Source organism: Rhyacophila brunnea, unplaced genomic scaffold (assembly GCF_057557595.1).
Source record: "Rhyacophila brunnea isolate RB1 unplaced genomic scaffold, BYU_Rbru_1.0 scaffold_2, whole genome shotgun sequence".
Taxonomy (NCBI): domain Eukaryota; kingdom Metazoa; phylum Arthropoda; class Insecta; order Trichoptera; family Rhyacophilidae; genus Rhyacophila; species Rhyacophila brunnea.
In genome coordinates this window covers 10219986-10236902 of record NW_028232859.1, presented here as the reverse complement: position 1 = coordinate 10236902, position 16917 = coordinate 10219986, and the positions used below count along the sequence as shown (strand labels likewise).

The 16917-nt window shown below is 34.5% G+C and overlaps 1 protein-coding gene across 1 annotated transcript in view; it reads left to right on the top strand.

Annotated features, from left to right (window-relative positions):
* The window catches only part of LOC147071840 (uncharacterized), an 83068-nt gene that overhangs the window by 64918 nt on the left and 1233 nt on the right, over positions 1–16917 (top strand). The window contains exon 4 of the mRNA XM_085947583.1: positions 16217–16388. Within this exon, the coding sequence (XP_085803709.1) occupies positions 16217–16388 (172 nt within the window). The remainder of the gene's footprint in view (positions 1–16216; positions 16389–16917) is intronic.

The window sequence follows — 16917 nt, the reverse complement described above, 5'->3', positions numbered from 1 at the left end:
TTATATTACGGGGACTAAGAAATCATAAAATAACGAATTTATGGGATAAGACACATATTTGCTCATCGAATCAATAGTTATTATTATCATTTATGAATAAGTTGAAAAATTAGACAAAGATTTTTAAAATTCTGATAGTAAACCGAAATCATCACTAGTGTACATGGTCGTAAATAAGAATTTTGTATGTTCATATTCTGCCACTAATCTTGGCTCTACCAAATTATCAATCATTTTCATACAAAAACACGAGAATATTGTAACATTTTTTTTTGTCACCAATAACACGTCAGTACTTATGGTGATTCTTTTTTATTATGCAACCCTGTGATGGAAATGTGTTTGAATTAACTTTATTATATTTTATATGTTACATATTATCCCGGTTAGCGGTTTCGTCAGAAGATTTAAAAGAGAGTTTAAAATCACTTCAAACCAGTGAAGAAATAGTTATACTTGCATTATAATGTAAATGTTTCTAACAAGTTTTGTTGGAAATGGCCATGGATGCAGTAAAACAATAACATCCATTTATATTGAACTCATATTACAAAATCTTGGCAATAGCTGCACATTTAATAATGCATGGAATTCATTAGTTGACAACTTGAAGATCCATCGACTGTTTGCATTTCCAAGGATTTAAAGTGGGACGTCTATGACGAGCCGGTTACGTCGCAAGAATTGAGTAAACGCAGCCTCCAAAAATAAAAATGACAAAAAACCTAGAGGGAAGAAAAAAATTGGAAGACCCCCGTCGTGGTGCTTAACTACATTAGTAGAGACGCCACCATATTGGATCTTCAAAACCAGAGAACTTCAGCTCTGGGTAGACAGCTGGCGTCGAGATAAAATATCCAGGAGGCGGCCAAAGTCCACATGTTAATTTAAACATCAGTCCATAACTATTTCTTTTATTCAACGAATATTTCACAAGATTTAAGAATGTACCATTATAATTATTGAACATTACATAATTCTGAAAACAAACAGGTATTATAAAGGCCAATAGTTAAAGTTTGTCGCAATGAAGCATGGCAGTCGTAGCGTAGTGGTAATGCACAGGGCGCGAAACCCAAGAGACGTAGGTTCGATCCTGCCAGGTATCATACTTTTTTCGAAAAAGATTTTTCTATTGGCTATATTTTCTCATGAGTGTTTTCAAAATTATGTATGTTTAATAATTAGCACATAAGTTATTTTTGTCACCATTGCCTTTATTTAATTAGATTCCGTCTTACTAGCACTTTTTTTCAACGATTCTATTTATATAATTAGACGGAACCTCATCTCATTGTTAATAAATAATTTAGAGGAAGTACCTACCTACTTATTTTTATAATTGGCTTTACAATCTAGTGTGGATATTGGCCACCTCTACAATCATCCTCATCAGTAGCTTAACAACCCCAGGCGGGCCCTAGTCTTCTCCAATAACTTATTCCATAATATCCCATCTAAAAAATAGCACTCGATAGATGGCAGTCGAGGTGGTCGGCATCCACCAAGGGACGACAAACGTATCTGATTTTCCAGATGTGTTCTGCAGGCTTCAGATGAGACAACTAAGACCAACACACTGGGTAAGCCAGTTCCTGACCGGCCATGGTGACTTCGCAGCCAAGCTGCATGGTTTTTGTTTGATAAGATATGGGCTGGAATGCACATGCGGGCACTACCATCAAGACGCTGAACACGTCCTCTGGAACTACCCGTTGATGGGATCCAACCGAGCGGAGCTGTCTGTCAGGGTCTGTCCATACACGGACCCGATTGGCCACGCTGACTTGATATTAACCATGGCCAACTTTGAGGCATTCGAAAAATTTTCTGCGTCATATGGAGGACGGAATAATTCCGATCCCTCCTTAGATTCATCACGTTCAACTCCTGACTCAATTTCTGACTGAGTTTCAGTACACCGGTACAAAGGACACGTCTTCATTTCGTTAAAGATAAATGACGGCATAGCATGTCAAGATTCTTTTTATTTTCTAAAACTCTTTCTTTAAGCACTAAAGTGCATGGTTGCTACATCAGTCCCGTGCAGCATCGCTTCGGGACAAAGAAGTATGGCACTAAAATCTTTTCATTCTGACATGTTTATAGTGTGATGGAAGGCGGCCGTGCACAAACCGCGGCTGCATATACATGGCGGGTGGAGATGGGGCAACTCAAATCATATCCTGGGCCAGTGTCATCCTAGTATTTGCATCGGCCGCTCTAGTATCTTTGTTGACACCATCCAATCACCGGAGTCCACGCCTGCCAGTCTGTTATCCAGGATTCCCCTCGGCGGTTGGACACTGTCCATTCTTGCTACATGACCCACCCATCTACCAAGTGTAACGAACGCGGAAATATCGCATCTATAAAATATCTCTTAACATCAACAAAAATACGAGAATGGTCGTTACTCCATTTACATAACATAATATACATGAAATAAAAATTGGCACTAAGTGCCCGAAAATCGAGAAAAAAAAGTGAGTATACAGAAATATTCTATGTGCCATCGCCAATATCCTAAATACATGTCTAAGTACCAAAAAAAATATTAGAACTTCTATGGATATTCAAAGATGGCTATGGGTGTAAGAGAGAGCGTGATTAGTTTTAAAATTGGCACTAAGTTCCGTTTTGTTTCAACTGGCATTAGTATCAAAATGGCTGACAATGGTGTTTTAGCGTCTTGTCCTAATGTTATAAAACGTTATAAAAATATTATTAGACAACAGTCTGCATCAAAATACACATGTGAATTTTCGCTCATACCCGGGATTTGATCCCACGATCCCCTTATTCAAAAATGACTATTGTTTACTATTCGACCTCAAAATATCACCATAAAAACCATGAAATTAAATATATAAATTAATTTCTTCATTAAAATGTTTATCAACTTTCTTTGCGCATTTCAGGCCCTGCCAAAAATAGCCTAAGTTCTTTAAAAACTTAAACTTACATAAAGTTAAAAATAATGCCTTCCAAAAAAACTAGCCTTTTTAGCATTTTTTATGGTAACAGTGATAACGCCTACGCACTTTTGCCATAGAAACATACGCATAGCTACTAAAATCAGTTAAAAAGTGTTTGGAATTTTCTCGGTCTCCCAGCTCACCCATACAGGCGCTTAGATCCACAAAATTTCATTTTCCACTCGGCGGTTTTCGATATTTATTTACCCGGAAAACATGTTAGAATTTTGCGGAAAAATTTACATGCATTAAATGCTCCCAGAATTTCAACCGAAAGTGTCCCTAGGCCCTGGGGAACAGTGGCAGAATAAGAAATGGAAACGACGCTAATGCAAACAAATCGGGGTTCCATTTCTGAAAAATTTTAATATACTCGTAATATCTTGCCCTAGCAGGTGATTACATTTACCAAGGAATTTTATTTATATAGTTACTGTAACGTGTCATAAATAAATATAAATTATAAATCAACAGTCAAACATGCTGATTTATCATTTTTTCAGTGGTCGGCAATATTTTCAGAATTAAGAGACATATTATTTTGTTTTAGTAATTGAGCTGCAAATTACATATTGATATTTATTATTTCAATCGTTAAATATACTGAAACGTCTAATGTACTTATGAGAAATTAAGTAAACCGAATGAAAATATATTATGTAGTGTGAGTAATATCATGTTAACGCGCGTGTTTGAACATGTACCTAACCGGAAAAAAAATTAAACGGTACATGTTCAAACACGCGCGTTACTATGATCTTACTCCCTACTTCATTTATCTTTTGTCAATTTATGGCTTCGACCGTATGTTTTAGCTTAGCAACTGGGAAATGCCAATAGAAATGACGTATTTCAAAAAAATACTACCTTATTCTTAGGTCAATAATTATTATAAAGCAAACATTATTCGTAGAATGTTTATCACGTTTGAATGGGCAAAGACATAGCTTATAATCAGTATCTTTAAAAATATCTTTAAATGTGTAAATCTTGCCCATTTTTTGAATAATAAAATGCCTAATTCTTGTCAAATTTGAGATCACAGAGATTATGAATATAATTTTATATTGTAAATATTTCACTATAATAATGTCGACATAAATTTTACTAATAGTTTTATAAATGCTTTTAAAAATTAATAAATATAAAAAATCTTAACACCACTTCACATGGACGTACTGAAATATGACTATATTCTAAAAAAAATAGAGCGAGAGGTTTAAAATAATACTATTTTATGTAATAAAAATACTTTATGCAGTCATCAAATGTTTAAAATAAATATAAAGGATAATAAGGCTTCAAAATTATGTAAATAGATTATCTACAACGTTTAAGTAATGTCCAGGATCATGCTTTGAAAATAGCATAAAAGCTCCATTTTGACGTACTCTGAGCATGTCCCCCCTTACGAGAAATGGATGTCAGAGCCACTTGCTCAACCTATTATGTCCATGCCCTGACTCACACACAAATTGAAAAACAATATGTGTACTTGCCAGACCCAGGATTCGAAACTGGGACCCACGGCGTGATAGTCCAACGCTTAAGCCGCGCGGCCACCGTGGGTGTTTTGTGGGGGTCTTTTTTCAATAAAATTCTATCTGTAGTCGATTGGTATGTATACCATTGATGTTTACGTTTAAATGGTTGATGTCGGATATCACTGCTGTTCTATAAAAATCCATAAAATATAGTTGAAAAATTTGTTCATAAACTTGGATGTTAATAATACCAATGATATTATTTTGTTGTATGTGTCGCCTAACTCCAGGTACAGATTTACAGCATATAAAATTATGTAAGTATGTAAGTCCATGTTTTTTCAACTGACTATATCCGATCCCAGGTTCCAGGTTAAGGTAAACAGTTACAAAAATCGCGTGTACCTACATAAAGAAGGCGGCTGTAAATAATTGTTTATAGAAACTTTACGGAATTGCCGTCTATATAATATTATACTAGCATCATATGCGTATTCTTAGTATTTCATGGACAGCAAAGAGTCTGCACATCTCCGTTCTGAAAGAAAGTAACGTTAAAAGACAGGCTCTTTATGTTTCCAAAGAGTTCTGCAGTTTTTATGGTGACCAGAACTTCACCGAAAACGCCGAAGGCCGATATGGATGATGGATGTCGGCCAGCTAAGAGCCTGTCCAGATGGCGCGTTTTTACACGCGAGTGACAAATCGCGCGTTCTCCAGGTACATGTGACCGAATTCAGCTGTCCACAAGCGCTCGCGCGTGACGACTCTCTCGCAGAATACGCCGGGCAGACGCCAGACTCTCGACCTCGCACGTGTTGTACGCGAGTCGAGGTACTATGCCCCCAATTATTGCGCCCAGTAACAACGCGATCGCCAACGTGCGCGGAAGTGATTTGTCGGCTTGTTTTAAAATATACATAATTTTTTTCAAAATGGAGCGTGAATACTTCGATACAGAATTATTTATTGATGAAATGGAAATAAAGGAAGGCTATATGGGACATGGAATCTTCTGATTATTCTAATAGAAATATAAAACGCACAAGCTGGGAAGAGCTCGTAGAAATATTTTGTAAACCTGGTGATTCGGAAGAACAAAAAAAAAATTCTAGGTAAGTGAATAACTTTAATTAGAAAAATGTAGGTGCTCTAACAATGAAGTATAGTTAATTATATAGTTATAGTAACTCTCAGTACCTAGAGCTGTATTTCAATTAAATTTACGTATTATTATTATCAAAATAACAGTTTGTTCAAGGGTGACAGTGTATTTTTTACTTGTTATTTAAGTAGGCTCGGTAGATACATAAATATCCTAGATTTTTGGACCGAATGCCCTAAAATATTTACATGTTGACCCTTTTCAAAAAAAAAATGGTGACCGCTGCTTTAGATCATCTATTATGACCATTGGCGGTACGCAAGCCACAGTTTCCTCGGTTTCCATGTTGAATACTGAGTGTAAGCATTTTTGCTACTCACGCGCTTTGCGCGCGCAAGAACGCGCCATGTGGAAGTAAAGAACTCAACTGGTCCTCCAGATACACAGACTGCGGAATGCAAAGATTTATTTATTTATGAAAACAATACATTGTGGACATGACAAATCTAAATCCAAGACGTGCACAACATGAGATTTACATTATAACAAATATTACCCTCACAGGAGAGAAGTAGAGAATATATAAAATAATAATAAATAAAAATAAAAACATACTTAAGTACAATTTTATACAGAAAAATAAAATTTCGAATACAAAATACATAACACGTCACCGAAAATGTGTATGTCTTTGGGGAGCGCATTGACTAATCTTGCACCCCTCGCTAATGGTTACAATTCGCGTCACATCTGGGACATTTGAAAGGTATCACATTCCTTAAACAATGACATACAAATTGAGAAAAATATCGATAGATTCAACTGATATTTGTGCAGTATACTTCCATGCCAATAATGCGAAACAAGATTTTTAAAAAGTATAAGTTCTAATATTATACTTATGATGTGAAATATATCTAATATTGTACTTGGCTAATATTTCAGTCAAACTTTCATAGATTTTTTTATTACCTACCTTTTTCCTTACTTATTTGCTCAGTAATACAATGATTCTAGCTGACCAAACAGAGAGAGAGATTTCGTGAAATTTTCATCTAAATAATGGAAAGAGCAAAAATGTTTCCGTGAAAACATATTAAGCTGGCGGAAGTAATGAGACCGACCCCTATTTGTCGGAAATGCTTACTAGCATATTGACCGACAACCGGAAGGAGTAGTTTAGTTTAGAATCAGTACAGTACTCAGAATTTCCACGAGTACCTAGGTAAAAAGGTCTGAAATCATGACTATATGATTAAATCGCGGGTGTGCAATTATTACATTTCTTTCTATGTTTCTCTTCTTCTTCTTCTTCTTCCACGGCGCTACATCCCGGGGTGGGATTTGGCCTCCTCCACAACCGCTCTCCACTCACTCCGGTCTCTCGCCACACTTCTCCAGTTACCGGGTCTTCCTATATGAAGCCAGTCCACTACTACGGCGTGAGCCCATCTCCTTCTTGGACGGCCTCTGGGTCTCTTCCGTTGGGGTAGCCACTTCGTCATGATCCTTGGCGCTCTAACTTCAGGCATTCTCTCCACATGTCCCGCCCATCGTAGTCTTTGGGACTTACAGTATCTTATGATCGTTTGCTGTTCAATCAGCTCTTCCAACTCGTGGTTCATTTTTATTCTGTAGTTCCCATTTTCCAACGTGGGTCCAAAGATTTTTCTGAGTATTTTGCGCTCGAAGACAGCTAATTTGTTTTCCTCGATTTGAGTTGAGCACCAAGTCTCACAGCCATAAGTGACCACTGGCCTTATAATTGTTTCATATGTTTCTCTAGCTAGAATTAAAACAATGGTTTACTCTACTTATCCATGTTCGCTCTTTGGTAGGGCACACCACGAATCCACGTCGCTCGCGAGTCTTGTGCCAACTCAGGGCATACCAGTGTAGAGGTTTCGTATAACTCTACAAACTGTCATGTTGTTGTCTGTGGTCATTGATAGACCGCTCGTCTGCGTATCCTTTCTAAATTCTAAATTCAATCTACTTAAATCAACCAATATAAATGTGACAGTCGTTTACCCTGTGCCGTGTTTATACTAAATTTATCCTACGATATAAAACCATGAAAATACAATCTCTGTGTGTTATTCATCACGTCCCGAAACACTCCATATCACGCACACATCCGCAACCTTCAGAACATAATATATTAATAACATCGGGGACTACAAAGTATTCTTCTTCATCCCCCCGATACCAGCATCTCATAGCTTCAGAGTATTTTTTTTTATAATAAATAATATATTTACATCAAGACACAGGCTTTGCATTTACCCAATTTATAATCTTAATTTAAACTAACAATGCAGTTGTTAATTTTAATATTATATTAATCGGACGCAAGAGAGCGTGTAACGAGTTGCAAGTTAATTAAGTAACAGAGAAGAGGACCACTCGCTTTGACGGCCGCAAATGAAGTAGCGCATTCCCGTTTACAATGTTGCCATTTTTCACCAAATTATAGTAGGCAGTCCGAGAAATTATAGTCATCTTCTTATTGTGCCATCCTCTAGCGGAGGTCAGCCACCATCAAAGCGATCTTAGCTTTGTCATCTGCTACCCGAAACAGTTCAGTAGAGCTGCATTCGTACCAATTATTGAGAGATTATTAAGCCACGAAATGCGGCGTCGTCCTCTGAATCTATCTTTGAATGACAAGTCGGGGAATGCTGTACTTTTGTCCTCTCATAATATGGCCGAGGTACTGTGGTTTCCTTTTTTGATACTACGCAGAACTTATCTGTCTTTTTTCGATTGAGATCTTCAACATTTGTCACCCGGTCAGTCCAAGGAATATTGAGGATGCTTCTATACAGCCACATCAACTCTCCGTGACTTGGTACTAAATGCTATACAACACCTACCTTGCTGCTGTTAAAATTTAGCACTTATTGCAACAATTGCAAACATCGTATTGTAATTATTATTGTTACAATAAGTGTTAATACTTTGATACAAACCTACCCTAAGTTTGATAATATTTATCACTTTATCACTTTAGTGGTCGATAAGTATAGATAGACCCACTGGTCTCGGTGTGAAATGATGCTTGTCCGCAGGGGATTTATTTCTCGAAAAAAAACGCAAAATCAGTATCGCCATCCAGTGACGTCTCGTGGGGGTAGGCAGATTGAGCGTCGCTTGGAGGCGGCAGGTACTCGAAGGGCGGCAAATCGAGGAGAATCATTTGGTATATATAGAAATAGCTACCAAACTTAGTAATAACGTAAATATCTTTCTATTAACAAATTCAGCTCACTGGTTGGAAACAAAATGTATAAATTAACATAAAAGGTTTAATGTGAATGTATTTTTTATTGGGTTCCCAATATCTAGTTTACTTCCAATGCCCTTCGACGTCCTTGGTGACCAGACCCGACATGTGCAGATTTACGAATAAATTACATTCTACCAGTCCGCATGGAAGTTGCGTTGGCCTTCAAAACTAAAGATGTCAACAATTTTAATGTGTCTCGAAGTGTCACGCTGTCATTATATTGATTTAATAGTGCATAAACCTTTGCAACCTCAGGCTAAAAATAATATCATTACAAGTTTTGCCAAGTTCTGTGAAAAAGAAAAGTGAGATGCATCGTCCTTAATTCCTCAAGACAGAGTAAATTAATGTATTTCAAAATGACATGTAGGAATTATCACCATCTTATTTTTAATTTAATGTTGTATGTTTTAGTGGGTAGGTATATATTTTGTTAGTAATGTATCCATATAACACATTTCTTAGATATTGGATTATCGAAAGGATTGTAAAAAAATACTGTATAAAAAATGGGGCGGCATTTTGTCCAGGGACGTCACTGTCGCCATCAAAAAAAGTATCTATGCTGTCGTGACGGTCCTAGGCATGGCCCCCATAAGGCAGGAGCTGACAGGGCTCTAGCCTAGGGGCCCAGATAAATGAGATCAACACACATCTTAAATTTGCTATAATAGTAAAAAAGTCGCATGCGGCGCTATTTTACTTCAAGGTTATTACCTTTTAAAAATATATGATTGTGCGATGCAATTTTTGGTTGATGTGTGTTGATACTCGACAACTCCATAATTAGATGTGTTAAAAAATCGCTAAAAAATACACTGAATTTTATTTGACCTCAAACACCATTTGGAAAGCGCTACTGTAGAGCGTCAGACTGCCTTTAACCTTAGCGATAGGTAGGGGGGCCGGAAAGGATCCTAGCCTGGGGGGCCCGCTTCAGTATGTGGGGGCCATGGTCCCAGGTAAGGTAGCTACCAAATAACAATAATAAATTTAAATGTATTTAAAATATTTATGTCTTCTCATTGTATCGATTTAAGACAGTAGGTATTCTTATAAATTATTGAAGCTTAAAAACAAATACGAGTATATATATTTTATCAAACTTAATAATATATATTAGGCATTTGCGTTGATAAAAAACAATAAAAACATTATTTATCTCAGCAAAATGTCGTGTAATTGTCTCAAATAAAAATAATATCACTTTTGAAGATTTGTGTTTACACGCGCTGTGCTCGCGCGGTGTTGTTTTGTTGGGAGAATCTGATGAAAATTTAGTGCGAAAGTTTAGGTGTTTTTGCCAGCCACACGGGAAAACATATTGCCCGTGCGCCGTTTGTTTGTTGTAGGTATTCCCAAATTATGTTCGCCTTATTAAAACTGCTGAGGGAGCTATAAATAAAATTGTTTATTTTACGGAATAAGTTTCGAATCATTTACAGCAAAATAATAGGAGTGAATATATTATATAATGGTCTTAGGTATTAATTATACTGAGATTGTTTGATAAAAAATATTATACAGTACAAACATACATGTACAACAAATAGCAGGCGCGCTCTGCAGGGGATGTTCAAAATACATTTTTTTTTTTAGATAAATGTAATATTATTATTATTTTTCATCAAGACATTCTATGATTTGGCTGTCGAACGGTTTGGTTCAACTCCTCTCGGCATTGGTACAACTATCTGTGCCATCCAATGTTTGCTTTAATATTCCGATGCGACATGTCTGAAAGACAAGGCAGCGCGAACGACATAAACGGACATGATCCTAATAATTTTATTATTATGACCGTTATGCCACACGCATTCGATAACCACTTGCAGATGCGACAGCTCGCAATAACTCATATGTGAACACCCTTAGTTATACATGCAGGCCATGTTATCGTTAGATTCAAAGTGTATGGATATGGAGAATGGACCTGAAAAAGAAGCGATGAGTAGTAGGCGGCACAGTCTGTAGGACCGGCTAGATTTTCTTAACCCCACCATCACCCGCCACTTTAAATATAATTAAACAATATTATGGATATTTTTTTTAAATGGACCCCCGCCTGAAACCATTTTGCTGTTTGCACGCCTGATAGAGTCACGTGAATTAATAAAGAGAAAGTATAAAAAGATATATGTATAACAAAATCATGACTCCTTTTAAATATCCTCGTTATATATGCCCATTGAACCCTGTGAAGAGATGAAGGTATTGAAAGGACCGTAGCGTCCTTCACTTGGTCGAACCATCGAGTAGGGGGGGGGCCTTCTTCCGCATCAACCCTCAATGTTTCCGCTCATGATGAGCCTTTCAACATCATCGCTTTCACATCTGACTGTGGCAGAGCATTAGCAGAATACTCTAATTTAGGGAATCGGTTCTTCACTGTTATATCGTCTACAACGTTATAATAATTATATTATATACATATATATCATATAACATACTAAAAGTTCATTCCGTCTTATATGTACAATTCCAAATATTGTGTTGGTACATAACATGGTTTATTTTACCAAATCGCCCAGTGATCAATCTAAGTAGATTACGTAGTCATATATTAAGGCGAACTGCAGTACTGCTGTTGATTTACTTTAGGCATCTAGCGACTAAATAAGAAATATGTAATTTAATACGTTTTACTAAAAATATATTTTTAATTGTTTTAATTTAATTTACCAATCAAACTTATCAATCTAAGCCGCAAAAAGATAATATATAAATATTCAAAATATGTAAACTTAATTATAAAAATATGTGCGTTCGTCTTATCACTAAGTGTATTAATCATTGTTTTATTGTTATTTTTGTCATTTAAATGTAGGGAGTTAAGAATTTATTTCGGGTTTAGCGGCACGATTTTTATTATTTATAAATTTGAAATCCTTTTTATTTATATCGAATCTAGTTTCGGTATTGTGACCACACTAAACTATTAACATTTATCATCTGTATTAGAATTGTTTTTAGATTTATTTATGGCTGTTTTCAGTGACGTCCCGTGGTAGTAGACTAGTCATACGTAGCTTAGGGGTAGCACATTATAAAGGGGGGGGGGGGGAATTAAAGAACAAATACGGATATTACAACCTTTTATTACGACCTTCGTTGGAAAGTGGCAAGATCTTAGTTTAAAACAATGGATCCATAAATCCTGGAAACCTTTTCTATTGCAATACCCAATGACGGTTTATCACAGAGGCAAAATTTGTCACAAGGGAGTCTCCAAACCTATCAGAGTCTCAGAAGTCCGTCCTCGTCTCAAGTCCTTAAAACACCGTTGTTTGCGAGAGAAATGCTCTAATCCTCAGTAGATTATGTGTATGTATGTAGTTTGTTTAAATATGTTTGTTTCACTTGTCTGTTTAACGGCCCACGTGCTCGTCGTTGGTCGAAATTGAGTAGCTTTACGTGCCTGCCTACGTATTTTATAATTTATTTTTGGCTATCGGGGGACATGCTCGTCGAAGGTCAAAATTGAGTTTTTATTGTATTTTCAAACCATGATCCTGGACACTCCTTAAACGTTGTAGATAATCTATTTATATAATTTTGAAGCCTTATTATCCTTTATAGTTATTTTAAACATTTGATGACTGCATGAAGTATTTTTATTACATAAAATAGTATTCTTTTAAACCTCTCGCTCTAATGTTTCAGAATATAGTCATATTTCGGTACATAACTGTGTAGTGGTGTTAAGATTTTTTACATTTATTAATTTTTAAACGCATTTATAAAACCATTAGTATAATTTATTACGAGATAATTTTTGTAAAATATTCACGATAAAAAATTATATTGATAATCTCTGTGATCCCAAATTTGACAAGAATTAGGCATTTTATTATTCAAAAAATCGGCAAGATTAACACATTTGAAGATGATTCTAAAGATACTTATTATAAGCTATGTCTTTTACCATTCAAGTGTGATAAACATTTTATGAATAATGATTGCTTTATAATAATTATTGACCTAAGAATAAGGTAGTGTTTTTTTGAAATACGCCATTTTTTTTTGTCATTTCCCAGTGGTTAAGCTACAACATACGGCCGTAGCCATACATTGACAAACTATAATTAAAGTAGCAAGTAAAATTATGTTAACGCGCGTATTTGAACATGTACCTAACCGATTTATTTTTTATTTTTTTTTAAACGGCACATGTTCAAATACGCGCGTTAATATCATTTTACTCCGTACTTTAATTATAGTTTGTCAATTTATGGCTACGGCCGTATGTTGTAGCTTAACCACTGGGGAATGACAACAGAAATGGCGTATTTCAAAAAAACACTACCTTATTCTTAGGTCAATAATTATTATAAAGCAATCATTATTCATAAGATGTTTATCACACTTAAATGGTCAAAGACATAGCTTATAATAAGTATCTTTAGAATCATCTTCAAATGTGTTAATCTTGCCGATTTTTTGAATAATAAAATGCCTAATTCCTGTCAAATTTGGGATCACAGAGATTATCAATATAATTTTTTATCGTGAATATTTTACAAAAATTATCTCGTAATAAATTATACTAATGGTTTTATAAATGCGTTTAAAAATTAATAAATGTAAAAAATCTTAATACCACTGCACAGTTATGTACCGAAATATGACTATATTCTAAAACATTAGAGCGAGAGGTTTAAAAGAATACTATTTTATGTAACAAAAATACTTTATGCAGTCATCGAATGTTTAAAATAACTATAAAGGATAACAAGGCTTCAAAATTATATAAATAGATTATCTACAACATTTAAGGAGTGTCCAGGATCATGGTTTGAAAATACAATAAAAACTCAATTTTGACCTTCGACGAGCATGTCCCCCGATAGCCAAAAATAAATTATAAAATACGTAGGCAGGCACGTAAAGCTACCTATTAATGGTCAGGCCGCGGCAATCTAGGGAATCCAATCCCGGGATCCCGGACAATTTTCGATACATATGAATCCCGGTATTAGTAAACATAATCCCGAAACTTTCGGGATTGATTTTTTTATCAATCATATTCAATTGGTATTGCAGGTATAATATTATATGAGTAATGAGCATGCAAAACAGTATTTGTCAATGAAAATACACACAAACCCGCGAGATTTGTTGATTATAATATAACTGACTGTAGGTAGGGATTCATAAAATTTTCTCACAAATATCTATATAAATGGTCTACAGGTTTAGTCACAACTAGGGTTTCCAATCCCAGGATCCCGAACTACTTTCGATACCTATGAATCCCGGGATTGGTAAACATAATCCCGAAAGTTTCGGGATTGAATTTTTTTATCAATTTTTATGGAAAATAAAATAAAAAAGAAAATATAATAGAAAAAATACTTTTAATAACATACAAATACATTAGAAATAAACTGAGTTTGAATGAAGTTTGATTTATTACCCATGTGCTGCCAATTCATTTTATTTTTTCACATAAATTAATACAAATGAGAAAGATTGGAAAAAACAATCCTTCGCACTTTTAACAAAGTGATTCCATCATGTTTTTTAATGCATTTGTTTTATTTTTTTTAATTGAACTTTTCTTTGTTATCTTTTCATAAATAAATAAAACTGTTTTACTTTCACATTATTATTTATACATATTACAATATTAGTTGCTCCATTAAACATATGTATTTCCAAGATCGGACGTACACAATATTAACAATAAATGTCTTAAATAGTATAAATTATACTTACTAAATATTATTTTGACTGATTTTATCAACGTTATTTGTATATAGAAATTTTATATTAACTATTGAAAAAAATGCCAATCCCGGGATCGTCAAATCGTAATCTCGTAATCCCGGGATCAAGATTTTGGCTCGGGATTGGATTCACTAGTCACAACATGGTGGTCCCCTTGAAATTTGCCATTTTTGAAGTTATATTTCTTTTGGTGCGTTTGTGAAATCAGATCAGAGTGTATTTTTGGTTTGTGACATGTAACACATAATTTATTTTTGTTCGGCTATCAGCCGAACGCACTACCTTTACGCCACAATATGATACTGCAATCGTGACGATTATACAGTATTATATTATAATTTAGAATTGTTCCGTTGCATAGGCAGCGAATTTGTTATTGTCGGCCATTTGCAATTCCTTACGTAAGCAAATGATTAAACGTAAGTTAGTTATATTGGTTAAAGTGTATAGAAATAAACCAACGGCGTTCCAATAAGCGGTCCTTTTTCTTGAGTGTGTAATTTAACAAGATAATTAAGAGCTAGTCAAAGAATCTACTTTATCACAAGTTTTGTTTTTGTTACGCCAAAAAAGTATAACTTCTAACGCGCTTACATAAGTACAGACACCGATTTTATTATTATACTCGTAATACGTATTGTAATTATTTTGAAAACAATATATATATATTATTTTAATATAAATCAATAAACTGTTTTACTTTCATTATTATTTATATTAAAATATTATTTACTCCTACTATCTACAATATTAAACCTATGTTTGTCCAAGATTGAACGAACACAATAACAATAAATGACTTAAATAGTAGATATAAATTATACCTACTAGACATGTTTGACTGACTTTATTCAACGTTATTTGTATAATTATATAAAAATTTAATATTAACTATAGACAAAAATGCCAATCCCGGGATCGTCAAATTGTAACTTTGGCTCGAGATTGGATTACCTACGCGGCACTAAATTCATATTAATAATTAACGTATGTATTACTATTTTTATATATGAAATAACCATCAATTTCTACAAACAGTTTACTATATTGTATTCGAAGTATACGCAATAACTATCACTACGAACGAAAATCAGTTTCGTGCCGAGGCCTGAAGATAGTGGACCTTGGTGGTAGTTAACAATTAATTTGCATACAGTTTGAGATTAAAAATGAAACGGTATGGCATTCTCAGCCTTTCTAAGGACGACACTTTACGTATGGATGTCACTGCTCTTAGAAAGAATATTTTCAGTATACATAGACTGTTCCATTACCTCTTAAATGTCTTAATGCGTGAAGGGAACTCTTTAATGTATATAATGTATTACTTTTATAATCGATCACATTTAATCATTTCTATTAATATAAGCAATTAGCAATGGCACATATGAATAAAAACTATAACTATTTTGTTATCACACTTTATCCACTACAGAAAACTGCAATTTTTAAATAAAATTTCATTTACACAATAAATATAAAGAATAATAAAGTTTGTTACTGAAAGGCAACACCATAAAGTGGGGGGGGTGAAATATCATTTAATTGTATGACCTTAATTTTTATACTTATTGTATTCATGTTTCTTTTCAATTATTGTCATTCAATATATTATTTTTTTTCTCTTTAGAGAAAGGGCGAGACGGAGAAATTGTGGGATGACCAGTGCTGGGTTGTCTTTGGTGAGGCTTGGTGCAGCAAAAAATAATCGTTCTCCTAGTATCTTGAAAGCGGGTCGTGATAGACCATCCTTGGACCTTGCCACTGTGCTAGAAGAAAGATCAGAACCAGAAATAACTCAGGTTTTTTCATATTTAATTAAAACCATTATATATTATTATTAAGTCATGTTGTGTTGTGATTAACTGTTATGCGTCGCAGGACACGACACATACAAGAAACTACGTAGGGATTGCAATACCGGTATTCAACTATTTATCGATACCAAAATACCGGTTTTTTCGGTATTAAGAAAGCATACACGTTTATGTTTTTGAAAATGAATTAATGTTATATTTTCATTATTTACTACTATGTTCTATAAATATATAGTGTATAAATTTTAGGCTGCCAAAACGCAAATATATTGACTGAAACCAACAAAAGTTACATAATACTAAAACAAAATCCCTCAAATATACTTATAGAATTGTCGCGATGAATTAATATATTTCGAAAAAGAAGACATTCGTGGCAAATGTCTCCAATTATTCTATAACTATTGAGCCAACGTTGATAGTACATCCTACAAACGTTGTGTTTCAGAGAGATTTTCCTGTACCCTAGTATAGTATAGTATAGTATAGTATAGGGACTAGTATTTTGTAAAAA